The 18,960-nt window shown below is 41.4% G+C and overlaps 2 protein-coding genes across 2 annotated transcripts in view; both read right to left on the bottom strand.

The window, feature by feature from the left end:
• Nucleotides 1-18,960, bottom strand: part of LOC122687096 (ATP-binding cassette sub-family C member 4-like) — an 860,243-nt gene that overhangs the window by 580,970 nt on the left and 260,313 nt on the right. The window lies entirely within an intron of this gene.
• Nucleotides 1-18,960, bottom strand: part of LOC122687106 (ATP-binding cassette sub-family C member 4-like) — a 132,467-nt gene that overhangs the window by 34,329 nt on the left and 79,178 nt on the right. Inside the window, 5 exon segments of the mRNA XM_043892545.1 lie at nucleotides 4,327-4,411; nucleotides 4,413-4,513; nucleotides 5,614-5,714; nucleotides 9,118-9,228; nucleotides 10,391-10,510. Of these exon segments, the coding sequence (XP_043748480.1) occupies nucleotides 4,327-4,411; nucleotides 4,413-4,513; nucleotides 5,614-5,714; nucleotides 9,118-9,228; nucleotides 10,391-10,510 (518 nt within the window).

The raw sequence follows: 18,960 nt of genomic DNA, 5'->3' as shown, positions 1-18,960 counted from the left end.
TACAACAAACCTACAGGTTACTTCCTATAGCTTCCATTTTGCAAAAGAAAAGATTGAGGCTTAGTTAGATGAATTAGTCTGCCTGAAATGTCAGAGCCCATAAGTCACAGGATGGGACTCAAATCCACATCCTCAGGCTCTTCTCCATCTGCTGATGGCCTCCTTATCACCTGGATAGCCTGGTACCTTCTCATGTCCCTTTGTGTAGCCAGAACAGAGAAAGTGGGGAGAAGTATAGCTGCAGTTAAAGGCACAGGCCTAACATAGAGATCCTACAGCCAGAGAATTAAAGCATGGTGTGAATATTGGCATGTACCTAATGAGTGTGCCTGAGGGCAGGTGAGTCAGCTGTCAGCAGGAAGAACCAGCACCCACAGCTGGGCTGAGACAAACCTGCAGCTGATGGGGCACACGGTGCCTGGGGAACAGACCAGACAGACCCCGTGCTCTGCTTGGGGCAGTAAGATTCATATTTCATCCCGTCAGGTGGTGAAAGAGCCACACCTACTCTCAGCAATCTCTGACTGCCTCACTTAGCTATCTCTGACTCCAGTTCCAGGCAGGGCTAACCCTGTGGGAAACTCCTCCAGTCCCTGCAGAAGGCTGGTGTGGGGAAGGACTGACAGGATTAAAACAGCCCATGATGAAGACAGACTCCATGGGAAGATGCAAATAAATGCAGTAGAATCAAAGAATTAGACTATACTGTAAAGACCCGATTCATACAATATAAACGTAAGTAAATCTGTAGGGTAAATGGCACAGAGCTTTCTAGTACCTCCTGCTCAGTCACAATAGGGGTTTGGGTGATTCATGAGCTCAGTTTCAAACTGTCAAGGACATTTTTTGGAAATCACAGGTCATCAGTCATCAAACACTGCCCTGTTTAAATGCAATGCTGAGAAAGTGATCTGAATGGGCCTGAGACCCTGCATTTCTAAGAAGCTCCAGGAGATGCAGGTTTTGCTGCTCTGGCACGACAGTCTGAGTCACAAGGAATGAGGAAGTCGGCAGGGGAAGGGGGACAAGCTGAGAGTGAAGAGAGGGGTTTATAAGAAAACATTACATAAAAAAAGAGAAAATATAGAAAACTAATATTTTTGCATATTATAGCAAGGTCTAGTAAGCATCTGTAAAAATGAATTATCCAAGTAAGAGCCGTGAGCAAAAACAAACAAAATCAATCTACCTCAAGAGCTGGAAAATGCTTTAGTATGGCTCAGGACTCTCTAAAATGATCAAATCAACCACAAAATCATCTAAATGAAAAATGCAGCCCATGTTCAGGATCTAACCAGGAAGCCTAGCAGGCTATTTACAAGCTGATTTTTTTTTTTTTTTTTAGTTTTTGGCTGTGCTGGGTCATGGTTGCTTTGGGTAGGCTGTCTCCAGTTGTGATGAGTGGAAGCTACTCCTTGTTGCAGTGCAGGGACTTCTCACTGAGGTGGCTGCTTTTGTGGCTGAGCACAAGCTTTAGTAGTTGTGGCATGTAGGCTCAGTAGTTGTGGCGCATGGACTCAGCAGTTATGGCACACAGGCTCAGTTGCTCTGTGGCATGTGGAATCCTCTTGGTTCAGATCAAGGATTGAATCAGTGTCCCCTGCATTGGCAGGTGAATTCTTCTCCACTGCACCACCAGGGAAGTTCTGGCTCTTTATTTTCACTTGTCATTTCTTCCATGGGTTAAAGTCCTGCATAGTATCTACTACACTTTCCTATTGATGGTAACTCCCAGGAATTGTGACAGCAGAGGAAACAAGGGAAAGAGAATAAAGCCCACTTCTGCTGGGCTGGTTCACTCCCACGTCCCCTCCCCACCCACAGCAGCCTCTCTCAATCAAATCCAACACCAAAGTGGCGTCCTGGAGTGACAGGGGTGGGGACCCGTGAGCAGGAGAGGAAACCTAGGATGTACACAGGTGGAATGAGATGGCTTCGTGAACATGCTGCTCGGGTTTCATCATCCCACACAGAAATGAAGCTAATGGAGATACTGTGTCAAGCTGCTGCAGTTATTAATTCAGTCTCCAAATTTAATTTTCCCTCAAACATTTTAGAATCTCAATAATCCTATGATTTGCAGGGTTTAAGAAGGAAGAATGAAAATCTCTTAATGTTCATAAGTTATGCTACAGAGTTTCTTAGATAATTCATATTCTATGGCTGTGGGGAAAATTTAAGAGAAGTGTAAGTTAACAGAATTATATTTACAATGGAAAATCTGACTGACACGTTGTCTGAGAGTAAACAAACATTGCCTTCAGAGCTTTCAGAACAAAATTGTATCAAAAACTGTGCTTTATGTTTTCCTGACATGGCAGTTCACCTTCTTCCTGACCTACAGTGGAACTGGAAATAATTAGGACCACCTTTTGCCCTGTGACTAACTGAAGCTGCTCTCTGGGTAGCATTTGGGGATTAAGTTGAGTATTTATTTTTTTCATTTTCATGTTACAAGGCTATCATTCATTAAATTACAGCTATAGTCCACTAGATGGGTCTGGGGCGGTGAGAGTTTTAAAGAGCAGTTTTGGTTATTTACAGAGTTGTCTTCTGTGTGTGTGTGTATTGGTTCCTGGTTGCTCACACCTGTGTACTACTCACTCACCCTCTCATCCAGCAATCCGTCAGTACCCTCTCTGTGCCCTGCAGAATGCCACTTTCTAGGGAACAAAGATGAAAATAAGATGCTTCCTGATTTTAAAATGCTTCAAGGTACTGTGAAATACAAACTTCAAATTACAAAGCATGCCACAGGTGCTATCTTTTAATTTAATTATGATAAAATTCACATAACAAAAGATTTAACTACTTAACCATTTTATTGGACAGTTTGGTGTTCAGTACATTCACATTATTGTGCAACCAAGCTCGAGAGTTTATTTTTTTTGCCTCATAAAACTGATATTCTATACCCTTTAGACAAACAACTCCTCATCTCCCCTCCCGTAGTCCCTGGAGACCACCATCCTACTTCCTATCTTCTTGAATTTGACTGCTCTAGGAAACTCACGTGAGTGGAATCAGTTTCATTTCTTTTGTGTCTGGTTTATTTCATTCAGCAAGATGTCCTCAAGGTTTATCCATAGGCCAGAATTTTCTTCCTTTTTAAGACTGAATAATATTTCATTGTAAGGATTTAGTTCCTTCCAACTATTGCCTGCTATGACCACAGGTGTACTGTAAATGCTATGTGAAAAGAAAAGATAAAACACTGAGGAAGAATTGAGAGTCTCAAAGATGCATTAGAGTCGAGTCAGAAAATGAGGAGACTTTCACCATCCAGATGATGGAGGGGATGAGTCTCTCAGGTTGAGGAGCAGACTGCACACTGGAAGCTTGGAGGACACAGTGTTTTGGGAGCACCTACACACGACCTGAGTGCAGGGGTGTGTGTAAATCAGGAGACATACTGGCCGCAGAGGGAGATGGGGCAAGGGCTTCCTACCACCTTGTCTGTTCTGGTTTAGTCTCTTCTTCAAGAGTCTGCCCTGGTCCCAGTTGAGGATCCCAATCTGAGCATGAAAGGAACATCACCAGCAGACATGGATGCTGGCAGGTCCAGGTTACTAGCCTCTCTGTCATCTCCAATGTGAATCTTCCTTGCTCCCTTCAATTTGCTTTCGACTCTGAGTGAGTCTCTAGGTCCTATCTCCATCTGGGGCTCTGGTTCCTCACTCGTGACTGAGTCGTGATTCTGGCTCTTCTCTAGTGGCTAAGAGCTCAACCCACAGCCTCTACTGGAGTGGGCTTGGGGCTGTGCTGTGGTTCTACTGGCAGCTCACTCAGGCCAGTAAAGTCAGATCTGTGTTTCAGAAAGAAGCAGTCTGCAGGGTGGGGCAGGGCGATGGCAGTTCAGTATCGGTGAATGAGGACAAGTCTACGGGAAAGGCCAATGGAGAGAGGAGGAGGCAGCAACCAGAGGGCACCATAGGAAGAGGAGGAGATCTCAGAATACAAAGAAGAAAAGATGGAAAGGCGGAAAGGTAGGGGATATTGGGCAGTTAGTGGCAGGGAGCCAGGGCTGACTTCCCAGACTTAGTATGAATAATCAGGTGTCCTGTAGAGTGTCCTGGGTCAGGTTAAGATTGAGCCCTGGAGCCCAGGACCCATCTACCATCATGAGCGAGCTCACTCCACAGGGAAAAAATTGCTGGTATCCCCATTCCATGGTCAGTTTCCAAGAAAGATTCACCTATGATGTCACTGATCTAATCTGCATCCATTAGGAACAGAGTCCCCCTGACACACTGACACGGAAGCCAAGAGCAGATGTGGTGCTAAATCTTTAGCTGGATTTTAAAGGGGAAAATGGCTTAAACTAACCTTTTCTCTTGGGTCAATGAGCGTGTCCAGGTTCTTCAATACCAGAGGCCCATCCAGGCTGTACTTGACGTTAACATAAGTAAATCCTTCCTTCATGAGGCCAGGATGGTGGTGGACGATACTCGAGTTCCCAGGGTGCTTCTTTCTCAAGGTCTGTATATTCAATCCCCCTTTCTACTGAAATCATCTGAAATGCATATGACATCACACAAGTTAGTGTCAGACAGTCTTGCTTATGAATTTTAGAGATTGCAAGTGAAACCTTCTGCTTTTATATCTTCACATTAGCTTTTATATGGTATAGAATATCTCAGGTCTCAGCATCCACAAAGGACAAAAGTAGGGGCCTTTTGTCTTATGGGGCCTTGGGTGATTTGCAAATTTGTTCATCATCTTCATCATCTTTTACTTACAACTACTTCCTTCAACTTTATATTAAAGCTAAAAGAATTAGAGAAATAAATGTTTAAGATTTTATTGCTCTACCTTTCACATCTGAATTTTTAAAAAAGAGAATTTTTTCAAAGAAAAGGACACTTATGGACACCAATTAAAAAAGTGTGGTTACAGAAGGGCCACATGTTACAGATGAGCAGGACTGGACGGTCATCAAACCTCATTTTAATAATTAGTCACGTTCTACTCTGTTAGAAGACCGAAATGAAAAGACTTCATTTTTATTGTTTTTCTCCCTTTAGGAGAAGGTGCAAATATTCAAAAAGTGTATAATTTACATATTGACCAAGGCCTCTGAAACAACTATAACTCCACATCTTTGAGAGCACATTTTGAGAGACAGCTTATCCTACCAGAAAGAAGGGCTTCTAGCAGTTTCAGGTGCTCAACACATACAAGAATAAATGATAAAATGTGTTGGGGGGAAGGCAGAGGAAACTATTAATTAAATAAACAAACCTCAAAATACTGACTTCTTTTTTTTTTTAACCAAAAATGAAGAATTACCCCTTAAGAAACAAAGATAAACAAGCTGCTAAGAAATTAGCTCATATTGTCTCCAGGTTTACATGACCTCCCTCCTACAGAGACATTTATTATACTTAAGGATAATCTGTGACTATAAAACCTGTTGACATTGAGCACATAAAACTGAGAAAAAGATGTATATATTTTAATTAACATTAAGCAGATGGAGAAGAATAAAAAAAAAATCCCTCTGTTAACAATGATGCAAAAAGGATAGTTTTACTATTTTACATTAAAATTGCCTTTATTCCATTTAACAGCAAGGAGACTTGAAAAGACTAAGAATGGAAAGACAAACATCACCATATTCTCAACTTCGGTACTTTGCCTGATACACCACTGGAACATCCCCGTAAGTGTGATGATTAGAGACAGGACCAGGCCAACCTCCCCAGGATTCAAAGCTAAATGAGGAAGAAGAGGAATAGTCAGTCTCCTTCTCCACCCCCTTACCTAGTCCCTTCTGTCACTTTATGAAGAAGACTTCTTTATTTTTATAATTTTTATTGGAGCATATTTGATTTACAAAGTTGTGTTAGTTTCAGGTATACAGTAAAGTGAATTAGCCACACATATACATAAAATCCATTCATTCTAAAATCATTTTCCCATATAGGCCATTACAGAGTATTGAGTAGAGTTCCCTGTGCTATATAGTAGGTCCTTAATAGTTATCTATTTTATACTAATATATAATAGTGAGAAGACTTCTTTATGACATTTTAATCAATTGCATGTAATGATAATGTTACTCATAGTAATTACTGTCTATTGATTGGGACCATAATACAGTGAAAAAAACACTATGAATTTAGAAAGAATTAGACAGATGATTTTATTAATCTCAACTGGATTGACATACAGTTGACAGTATTATATGGGTGAGGATCATGTCATTATTCAGACTTTCATCATTACGGCTTCAATTATCATTATGTAATCTCACTTTCTATGTCGAATGTAGCTGCAGTTGAAATCACAAAAACAAGGCAATCAATTCTAGGAGCCAGTGCTTTTAAATCTAAAGTAGTACTCTCATTTTTCATCATTAAAGACTATGATTTGGAGTTATTACTATGAAATAGTTAGGAATGGTGAATTCATGTCACACATGCCCAACCTGCTAATCTGGTACCCATACAGCAGTGAGGATATTGATCTTTGCTACAGAGAATCTTTCTTACCCTAATGTACAATTACCTATAACTAAGAGATCCAGGTAGACCTAAAGCTAAAACCTAAACTCTCATTTGTGGAAAAAGTTTAATAGAAAACTTGATTCTACCCTCCCAACTACAGGACATTACCTGGAATGTTCAGAATGTCATGTTGCTACAGCTGTGTAGACCTCAACCCATTCAAAGAAAGATGAAAAGATAAAAGGTTTCAACAAGGACCTACAGCAAATAAATATACAAAGAAAGTACCCGAAGCAATCTATAGATTCAATGTAATCCCTATCAAATAACCAATGACATTTTTTTACAGAATAAGAACAAAAACCTTTACAATTTGTATGGCAACACAAAAGACAATGAATAGCCAAGGCAATCTTGAGAAAGAAAAATGAAGCTGAGGGAATCAGGCTCCCAGTCTTAAAACTATACTACAAAGCTTCAGTAATCAAAACAGTATGCTACTGGAACCACAAACAGAAATATAGATCAATGGAATAGGATTGAAAGTACAGAGATAAACCCATGCTCCTATATCACTTAATCTATGACAAAGGAGGCAAGAATATATAATGGAGAAAAGACAGTCTCTTCAATAAATGGTGCTGGCAAAACTGGACAGCTACTTGTAAAAGAATGAAATTAAGACACTCCCTAACACCATACACAAAAATAAACTCAAAATGGATAACAGACATAAATGTAAGTCCAGACACTGTAAAACTCTCAGATGAAAATAGATAAAACACTCTCTGACATAAGCTGAAGTTGTAACTTTTTGATCCACCTCTGAAAGTAGTGAAAATAAAATAAAAAATAACAAACAGGACATAATTAAACTTAAATACTTTTATACAGCAAAGGAAACCATAAATAAAATGAAAAGACAACCCATAGTATGGAGGAAAATATTTGCAAATGAAATGACTAACTAGGAATTACTCTCCAATATATAAAACAGTCCATGGTTCTATATCAAACAAATAACCCAATCAAAAAATGGGCAGAAGTTCAAAAATGACATTCTCCAAAGAAGATATACAAATGGCCAAAACAGCACATGATAAGATGCTCAACATCTCTAATTACTAGAAAAATGCAAATCAAAACTACAATGAGGTATCACCTCACACCAGCCAAAATGACCATCATCAAAAAGTCTACAAACGATAAATGCTGGACAGGATGTGGAGAAAATGGAAACCTCCTACACTGTTAGTGGGAATGTTAACTGGTATAGCCACTATGGAGATCAATACAGAGGTTCCTTTAAAAACTGAAAATAGAACTACCATGTGATCCAGCAATCTCACTTCTGGGTATATATCCAGAGAAAACCATAATTTCCCCCAGTGTTCATTGCAGCACTATTTACAATAGCCAAAACATAGAAGTTGGACATAAATGTTCACCAACAGAGGAATGGATAAAGAAGAGGTGGTATATATACACAATGGACTATTACTCAGACATAAAAAGGAAGAAATAATGCTGTTTGCAGCAACATGGATGGACCTAGAGATTCTCATAAGTCAGATTCAGAGAAAGACAAATAGAATATGATATTGCCTATATGTAGAATCCAACAAAAGGCTACAAATGAACTTATCTACAAAACAGAAATATACTTACAGATGCAGAAAATATAAGGGTAAGGGAGGGGAGGGAAAATTGGGAAGACTGACACACACACACTACTATAGATAAAATAGATAACTAATAAGGACCTACTATAAAGTGCAGGGAACTCTGTAATGACTTATAGGGAAAAGAAGCTAAAAAAGAGTAGGTATATGTATAACAGATTCACTTTGCTGTACACATGAAGTGCTGTACACTAAGACAACAGTAAAAATCAACTATACCCCCATAAAATACTTTAAAAATAAAAGAATGGCCCAAGTGAGTCAAAGCAGGTACCCAAGGCATCACAGATCAGCTGGAACAGGCACGTTCATACCTGGCCTTTGTTCCTGAAGATTCCAAAAGCCAAAAAGAAAAATTCTTTCCAATAGGGCCATTTATCTGAAGTATTATTTAAAATGAAAATTACTAAAAACATGCATGCAGCCCAATGTTCATGAGGTAGAAAAAAAGAATCCAAAAAAGGGGGATATAAGTATAACAGATTTGGGTTTCCCAGGTAGCTCAGTGGTAAAGAATCTGCCTGCTAATGCAGAAGACACAGGTTTGATCTCTGGGTCGGGAGTGGCAACCCACTCCAGCATTCTTGTCTGGAAAATCCCATGGACAGAGGAGCCTAGCAGGCTATGTCCATGGAGTTTCAAAGAGCTGACATGACTTAGAGACTGAGCACACAGTAACAGATTCACTTGGCTGTATATTTGAAACTAATACAACATTATAAAGCAAATAAATGCCAATAAATCATTTTTTAACGGTCTCAACAAGGATCTACTGTAAATAAATAAATGGAAAAAAAGATAAAAGTTCTCATCAAGATGCAAATGACTTCACATGGACCACGCTGTGGAGTCACATGCTACAAAACCTTTAATACAATTCATTAGAATCAAAGAGTATATATTAGACAAGTGGCAAGAGTTTAAATTAATAACTGGAAATGAAGCTATAAACTGTAAGCATTTCATAACTATTCAGATTTACTTACTATCTGCCAGAATCAGGGCCACAAAGGCAACAATAGTGACAAAGATGGCACAGATGACATCCAGATACATAGTGAGCTGTTGGGACATCGTCAAAAGCAGGAAACAAGCCTCTGGATTTGTGAACCATAATATAATGAATAAACATAAAAACCATGTTAGCTGCTTCTAATGAAGGAGAGCATTTTGCTTAGTTAAGCATTTACACAAGGGGACAGCAAAGTTACACATTCAAGGAAACTGAAGATTCCAGAAAGCTAGGTTCTGACAAAGACAACATATAGCACATATAGAATCTGTCCAGTGGCTTTGTGAGAAGCATGCACTGACAACTTCAACTCACTGGTTATCAACAGAAATACAATCACAAGGAAAAAGAGGGAAAAAATTCTAATCCACACATTTCCGGCAGTGCTAGACCTCAACATGAAGGTCATCCTCTCACATGTCGACTATTCCCAGCTCTCTGATAGCAGACAGCATAGCTCACATTGTTTCCAGCACCTTCTGCACTCATCACACGACCCTACATGTGTCTACTTTTAGGAGCCAATATCTAAAGGACCATCAGCTAACAGGATCTGCATGCGGCTTTTTAAATGCAGTCATTATCTTCAAAACAGAATAAAGATTTTAGAGACAGGTCAAAATTTTACAGACTTAGTGGAAATTCTGAAATTTCTTCCTAGAAAAAAATTCACTGATACAAAGTATGATGAAGTGGGTGGCAAATCAGGAAATTATATTCCTCAATCACATCTGCCACCCTGCATACTCTGAGAGGAGAGTCAATAAACTAAAGCCTGTGGGTCAAAAACAGCCACCACCTGGTTCTGTAAGGTTTTACTGGAACACAGCCATGGCCATTTGCTGACATATTACCTTTGCCTGTCTTTGTGCTACAACAGCAAAGGTAAGTAGCTGCAATAGAGACAGTATAGTACAAAAAGTCTACAATATATTCTACCTGGATCTTTACAAAAAAAAAAAAAGAAGTTTCATAACTCCTGCCCTAAAGAAAGAGAAAACCATAGGGCACAGTGATGGAAGGACGAAGGACAATGCAAACAAGGCGGGGGAGAAAAGCAGGGGGTGATGGCGAAGAGGGGCGCACAGAGGGATGCTGAGAGGAAGGGGTGGGGGAGACAGGTGTGCAGAGGGGGATGGGGGGTGGCAGAGAGAGAGGTGGGAGCAGCCAGGCCACCTGAGAAGAAGGTCAGCCCTCAGAAGGCAGCAGATCTCATCCTTTGAAATCATCTCCAGAAACTGACAGACCTGAGTGCAAATCCTGGTGTGAGTCGAACAGTTTCTGAAACTTGTGTTCGGCTTTGTACGCCTGGATGGTCCTGAGTCCTCGGAGAGAAGATGCTAAGTGAGAAAACACTGGACTCTGTGCTGGGGAAGCAGAGACAGACAAACAAGAGAAAGTTAGGAAGACTGGATACAAGGAAACCACTGCCTCCCGGGCTCTGTGGTCACATGTCCTGCCAAAGGGCACACCCAGGGCTTCCTAGAGGGCTGCCTAGGGAAGGAAGCTGCCCCTTTTGGAGAGGATCCTCCATGTGACCCTCAAACTCCTGTTCACACCAACCTTCACTTTAACAACCTGGAAATTAAGGATCCTCTTTGAACCCACCTTTGACCAAATTCAAATTGAAACTAGATTTATGTAAAGGAACTCTTTATTAATTAATTCATCAAGGTCCTCTCAAATACACCTCCCTCCAAATTCTTCTGGCATCTCTCTATGTGGAAATTGTTCACAGTGTTTTTTAAAACATATTGAAGGATAGTTGATTTATAACAATGTGTTAGTTTCAGGTATATAGTACAGTGAGTCACTTATTTTTTCTGATTATATTCCATTATAGGTTATTACAAGATACTGAATAAAATCCTTTGTGCTTTACAGCCAATCCTTGTTGCTTACCTATTTGACATGGTAGTGTTTATCTGTTAATCCCATATTCCTAATTTATTCCTCCCTTCCAGTCCCCTTTGGTAACCATAACTTTGTTTTCTATATCTCTGAGTCTATTTCTGTTTGGTATATAGTCTTTTACTTTTTAGATTCCACGTATAAGTGATGACGTATCATATTTGTTTTTCTCTGAATTACTTTACTAAGAATAATATTGTTTCCATCCATGTTGCTGAAAATGGCAGTGTTTCATTCTTTTTCATCACTGAGTAATTATTCACTAATTTATTAGTCAGTGGCATTCCAAAATTTAATTCATTACAGTCCTCACCACACTGAATTTTGATGAGCTACCTGCGTGCTGTCTCCACCTTAGACAAGTAGCCTAAGAGCTGGGATAGAGTCAGTACATCCCCCACCCTGGACCAGAGCCAGACCCAGGACAGGGTGAGACGAGTAAGGGAGCGGACAGTCTGCCGTCTCCCCCATCTGGGGCTCTCCCCGCACCTGCACCAGGAGTCTCTGTGTGATCATGGAGCACCTGTTACTGCACTGCCCTTGTGCCCACAGGACCCAGCAGATGGAGTCTTTGAACAGTCTTGACTTCCACTCCGGGAACCTGATGGATGTTTTTATAACTGCCTGCTGGATACATGTCCTGGTGTTTGGAGGTCACTGTGGCATGTGACACTGACACCACCTTTTTAGAATCCGACAGTGGCCTTGATGTCCATTCTCTTTTGAGTGACTTCATGTGGCTTGGGGTCTGGTGTCACCTGACTGGTCATTCGTTTCCTGTCATCTTCTCTAAGAGCACACTGACCACGAGCTCCAGGGTCGGGCTCCTGCCCATCAGGGAACAGGTGGGCTGCAGGCTGCAGGGCAGGGAGGACCCCTCAGGGTTCTCATTCCCCACCGTGAACGAGGCTGTAACTTGCTGTTGTCAGTGGCAGACTGTGACACTGTGACCTCTGTCCGGGATGAATGACAACTTGTGTTTTATCAGCAGGAAATATCGACATCACCTTGTTACCTGTGCATCTCCTGAGAAGAGCTGTTAGTAAAACCTGGGTGTTTAAAGGAAGTTAAGATCACTTATCTTACAGGAGGCTATGGAAATTTTATAAAACGAAAGGGAAAAAAGTCAAGGGGGAGAACTCCAAATTATTTTCAGGGCCTGACTCTTTAGCCAAACATCCAAATGTCTGTCTGGGTGACAGTGTAGTCAGTACCAGAGTGCACATGGGCACTGCAGTGGGGGTGGGGGCTGGGGTACAAGGGGGCAAAGACACAGAACCTTCTCAATGTTTAGGGTCCCTAGTTCTACCAGCAAGGAAGGAGCAGGCTTCCTCCTGTGAGGCACTGGAGCTCAGAGGGTGGGAACCCCTGGCTGGGGGAGGACAGCTTGGGCTGGAGGCAGTTGACCATCCACTGGACCCTGGGGCTCTTTCCACCTGGGGGTGTCTGACCAGGAATCCTAACTATTAGGGCCCCACCTGTGACACTGACTTAAAGGGAAAACCTTCTCTGAACCTGATCAAACATGTCCCCTTTATACGTTGTTCAGGCAAAGACCTGAAAGTGATTCAGTGGTGCTGTGCGTTTGATCATACAGTTGTGTGCCTGTGTTCTCATTTCAGCATCCACACTGCTTTCTGTCTTCATTAAGTTGAATAACATTTTATTTTAGCTTCCTATAACTTTGCCCTTATAAGAGCAACACAAACACAGACTGAGCTCAAGCTCCAAATAAGAGAGGCTGGGACCTCTGTTCAGGCCTTTTCAATACCCCAGCAGGTGTCCCAGTCCAACCCCAGGACTCAGTCTGGAAGCAGGGTGCTCACAGGGATGATGCAGGTGAATTCTGGGGCCATCACCCTGTCAGAAGGATGCCAAGGGTCCAGCTCCAGAGGGCACAGAAAACTCACTAGAACCACTCTCATTTCCACAACAAATGTGGTGACATCAACACTACTCATCACAGACAAGGCTTCTGAGCAGGAAGCAGACTTGACTGTTCACCCAGGGACAGTCCTGGAATGAACTCTTCAGCAAGGCCTCCCTCACCTGCTTCTCTGTCGGGAGATCAAAGCTGCAAGTGATTCCAGCAGGGATGGTGGGCAGGGTCGACTTTAGAAACCAGGTGTCATCTCAGCCTTGAACACCTGGGAACCAAACATCCTACCACATACCTCACCTCATGCCCAAGAGTTACAGTGGGCCAGAGGGAACGCACACCTGTGAAAAGCCATCCTGTTTCTTTCAAACCCCACTTAGGGCTAAGCAGGATGCCAGGATGAGTGAATGGGAGGGTCTGCAAAGACAATTAACTCATACAGGGGAAGAGAGGATGTCAAGGCTCTGGTATTATGTTGCCCAATGTAACATCCTTTTTCCCACAAACACTGAGCTCACTGTCCTGAAGCAGATATGTAACAGACATGGCATCACTCAGCAGTCACAGACACGTGTAACTTTACATGGCATCACTCAGCAGTCACAGACACGTGTAACTTTACATTTCGTGTGACTGACAGCTACATTTTCCACAACCCTGAGGACACTTGGGAACAAACCCCACAAGGCCAGCACAACTTCCCTGGCAGGGGGAGGGAGGGAATTGCATGCAAGGACCCTGGGCTGACAGCCTTCCTGCAGGTTATCATTCATGCTCTGTGAGACCTGCTAGTTGTTGTTGTTCAGTCCCTAAGTCATGTCTGACTGTTTGTGACCAAAAGAACTACAGCACGCCAGGCTTCCCTGTCCTGCACTCTCTCTCAGAAGTTTGCTCAAATTCATGTTCACTGAGTCAGTAATACCACCTAAACATTTTATCCTCTGTCATCCCCTTCTCCTGCTTTCAATCTTTCCCAGCATCAGGGTCTTATCCAATGAGTTGGCTCTTCAGATCAGGTAGCCAAAGTATTGGAATTTCAGTTTAAGCATCAGTCCTTCCAATGAATATTCAGGACTGATTTCCTTTACAATTGACTGGTTTGATCTCCTTGCTGTCCAAGGGACTCTCTAGAGTCTTCTCCAGCACCAAAGTTCAAAAGCATCAATTCTTCCATGCTCAACCTTCTTTATGGTCCAACTTTCACATACATACATGACTACTGGACAAACCATACCTTTGACTATACAGACCACTGATATCTCTGCCTTGTAATATGCTGCCTAGGTTTTTCAGTTTTTCTTCCAAGGGCAAGTATCTTTCAATTTCATGACCATGGTCAACATCCACAGTGATTTCAGAGCTCAAGAAAATAAAGTCTGTCACTGTTTCCACTTTTTCCCCATATGGGATCCCCATCATGGGATGGGATTGGATGCCATGATCTAGTTTTTTGAATGTTGAGTTTTCCCCATCATGGGATGGGATTGGATGCCATGATCTAGTTTTTTGAATGCTGAGTTTTAAACCAGCTTTTTTCACCCTCCTCTTTCACCTTCATCAAGAGATTCTTTAGTTCTTCTTTGCTTTCTGCTATTAGAGTGGTTATCACCTGCATATCTGAAGTTGTTGATATTTCTCCCAGCAATTTTGATTCCAGCTTGTGATTCATCCAGCCCAGCATTTCATACGATGTACTCTGCATGTAAGTTGAATATGCAGGGTGACAATGTACAGACTTGAAGTACTTCCTTCCCAATTTTGAACCAGTCTGTTGTTCCATGTCCAGTTATGACTGTTGCTTCTTGTCTTGCATGCAGGTTTCTCAGGAGGCCGGTATGGTGGTCTGATATTCCCATCTCATCAAGAATTTTTCAGTTGTTGTGACCCACACAGCCAAAGGCTTCTATGTAGTCAATGAAGCAGAAATAGATGTTTTGCTGGAATTCCTTTGCTTATCTATGATCCAACGGATGTTGGCAATTTGATCTCTGGCTCCTCTGCCTTTTCTAAATCCAGCTTGCACATCTGGGTGTTCTTGGTTCATGTACTGTTGAAGCCTACCTTGAAGAGTTGTGAACATTACCTTACTAGCATAGAAATAAGTGCAACTGTGCAGTAGTTTGAACATTTTCTGGCATTGCCTTTCTTTGAGATTGGAATGAAAACTGACTTTTCCAGTCCTCTGGCAATTGCTGAGTTTTCCAAATTTGCTGGCATATTGAGTTTGCAGCAAACTAACAGCATCTTCTAGGATTTGAAAGAGCTCAGCTGGAACTCGATCACCTGCACTAGCTTTGTTTGTAGTGATGCTTCCGAAGACCCATTTGACTTCACACTCCAGGATGTCTGATTCTAGGTGAGTGATCACATCATCGCTGCTGCTGCTGCTCAGTTGCTTCAGTTGTGTCCGACTCTGTGCGACCTCATAGACGGCAGCCCACCAAGCTCACCCGTTCCTGAGATTCCTCAGGCAAGAACACTGGAGTGGGTTGCCATTTCCTTCTCCAATGCAGGAAAGTAAAAGGGAAGTCACTCAGTTGTCCGACTCCTAGCAACCCCATGGACTGCAGCCTACCAGGCTCCTCCGTCCATGTGATTTTCCAGGCGTGAGTACTGGAGAAGGGTGCCATTGCCTTCTCCAGATCACATCACTAGTTGTTAATATTTTCTTATTTCTTCTTGTTCAAGGTCTGGTGTCTTTGGCAGTGGCCTGCAAGTACTTTATAAGTGTCAAACTCAAGAAATTCTCATACCGCAGAAACTGAGAGATTTAGAACACTCACTGCCCAAGATTAAATAAGTTAACCTACCTAAGTGGTAGAGCAGATGTCAGACCCGACTCTGTTTTATTCCCAAGTCTGTACCTGTGTACTAAGTCATTTCAGTCATGTCTGATTCTTTATGACCCTATGGACTGCTGCCCACAAGTCTCCTCTATCCATGGAATTCTCCAGGCAAGAATACTGGAGTGGGTTACCATTTCCTTCTTCAGGGGATCTTCCCACCCCAGGGATCGACCCTGCATCTCTTATGTCTCCTGCACTGAGAGGCAGGTTCTTAACCACCAGCGCCACCTAGTTCAGTTCAGTTCAGTCTCTCAGTCGTGACCAACTCTTTGGAAGCCCCTTATTCCCAAGGCTGGGCTTTTATTCACAGCTGCAGTGTCTCTGAGGGAGAATAATCAGGGTTAAGGATGCCCATGTGTGAATACATGCATTTTTCTTCAGACTTCATTATTTATATTCAGAAAACTCCCAGATCTAACTCAGCTAATAACTAACAGCCTTTGCCATTACCGTACGTCTTATTAAGCACCAGAGATTGAACAAAGTTCCTGGGAATCTTGTATGAGAACATCTTAAAACAGCAGACTTAAGGATCCATGGTCTGAATACACCTGAACAATGTGCTAACCCACTGCAAACAAAGCCTGTGGCAGACATTGCTAGTTGATCACAGCAGCCTTTCAAACAGAATTTGCATGTGACTTCATCATTCAGGCACTGCTAAATGTGGAGTGGACCAGACCATTAAAAAGAATGAAATAATGCCATTTGCAGCAACATGGATGGACCTAGAGAGTGTCACATGAATGAAGTCAGACAAAGAGGGAGAAATATCATATGAAATCCTTTATATGTGGAATCTAATAGGAAATTATACGAGTGAGCTTACAAAACATAAACAGACTTGTGTACTTAGAGAACGAACTTATGGTTGCCGGGGGAAGAATGAGAAAAGATAGGGAGTTTCGGATGGACATGTACACAGTGCTGTATTTAAAATGGATAATCAACAAGTATCTACTAAGTAGCACATGGAATGTTAAGTGCAACCTGGATGGGAGAGGGGTTTGGAGTAGAATGGATACATGTATATGTATGACTGAGTTCCTTCATTGTTCACCTGAAGCCATCACAACGTTGTTTGTTAACTGGCTATACTCCAATATAAAATAAAAAGTTTAAAAACAAACAAAAAAGAATTGGCTAGAGAAACACAATCAAACGCCATCTAGGTTTTATGCACTGCTCTGTGACTATTGCTATGGTCAATTTTGCAAAAATGTTCTCAATAAACCCATTATAATCAGCTGCATATTCATCATTCAGATGAAAATGTCAGCCTAATCTTCTAGAGGCAACTAGGCAGCAGGATCTGAAACAAAACCTCAGGACTTCAGTAGTCCTTCAGAGCACAAAGAAGAAGCAGGTTTATGCCTTCTGGCCACAGCAGTCAGACAAGTGAACTTACAAAACAGATGTCCCTACAAAACAGATGTATGGTATCCTTCCTTTTGCTGGTGGTTCCAGCAGTGACCTTAAGATATACTATCAGTTACTATTTAGAGAAAACAGCAGTGTTATTATTTATGGCACAGACACACCACCTAGAGAGAGAACATAGACAATTCTAATCAACTAGCCACCACATGTGGTTATCTGGGGTGTGGAGGAGGGGGTATCTGGATTGAATTTACAGTCTAACATTCCTGCAGCCTACTAGGATACTAAAAACTCCATTATTCCACAGGGATGGGGCCAAAGTTTTCAGACTCTTCAGATGAAACACTGAGAAAATCCTGTACTGCTTCTTCATAAAAAAGGCCTCAGGAGGTGCCCTTCACTCCACTTCTGTGTGGAGAGGAAATCTTAATCATATGTTCCTTCTGGAATAACCCCTCTTTGAATGTACCAGAGATCTGCTTTTTCCAACAAGACTATTGAATGACTCCAGCTCATGTGCACCCTCAAATCATAAACATCTGAAGCCTTGTCTACACAGAAGACTGGATAGAGCTCATCACTTCCTCTTCTGCCTCTCCAGGTCCTACCGTGCTACCAAGTCACATCAGCAGAACGCCACACACCTGGACTCTACTGCTCCCCATCCATTGAAACACCTCACAAGACCAGACTTCACAGGAGTTCAGCTAGTTCTCTTGATGAGTGAAAACTTCTAAAGCTTTTATAAAACAGATAATCACTATCCTTTCGGCAAATAATTAGAATAAGTATCTCTTAAGCATTTTTTATTATTAAAAACAAAGCACACAAATGCCACAATAAAGGGAAAAAACTCCTTTGACTGGATGAACTTAGGTTTTTTTCCACTTGGTAGATACAAAGAACAATGGGACTCATATTCTTCTCTTCTTGGCTTGGTTTCTAGAAGGTTAAGTCGGTATTAATTTGTAACAATTATTCATGATTCGGGTCTCTGATATAAACATCTTCCTTCCTTATTTTTTGGCTATAGTTCTTATAACTTTTTAAAAAATATATAACAATTCTACTTTTATTTTTTAATATTGATGAAATATGTACATTAATAATCAGATAAATTCAATTATTTCATATCCTTGATTACCTATAGAAGGATTAATCATAAAATGCATTCTCCATTATTATTTTTTTTTTTTTTTGGCTGCACTGTGTGGGATCTTAGTTCCCCAACCAGGGATTGAAGTTGTGCCCCCTGCATTGGAAGCACAGTCTTATCCACAGGACCACCAGAGAAGTTCCTGTCCCTCATTATTCTACAAGTAGGAAACTGATTGGGATAATAAACCAAATGCCTACCAAACAAATTCCCCGTCCTGGGTCCTCCTAGGGGAATGTTTTTCATACCGTATCTCATAGAGCTATTCCCATATAGCATCATTTATATGAGAAGTTTTGAGAAAGGAGGAACCACAGACAGTGTGGGATCACTCCAAATACTGGTGATGATAAAGAATGAAGCTGAAAATAATAGGATTTATCTTTTCAATACATTTAACAGTTGCAACTTACTTGGACATGTAAATGAATGTATTTTTCAAATATATCACTTCTGACATACCTTTCCTTAATGTCTCCTTTCCTTTTCTTAATCTTTTACTATCCTTGTCATCTCTAGTAGGAGAAGAAAAAATGTCATCTTCAGGAGAAGAAAAACTCCCATTTTCCTTCTACATTAGTTCCAACATGATGAAATGTTTCATTTTTAAGGAAAGTATTTATAGAGTGGATAATCTGTTAGGCA

This window comes from Cervus elaphus, chromosome 30 (assembly GCF_910594005.1).
Source record: "Cervus elaphus chromosome 30, mCerEla1.1, whole genome shotgun sequence".
Taxonomy (NCBI): domain Eukaryota; kingdom Metazoa; phylum Chordata; class Mammalia; order Artiodactyla; family Cervidae; genus Cervus; species Cervus elaphus.
This window is presented reverse-complemented; position numbering and strand designations above follow the sequence as displayed.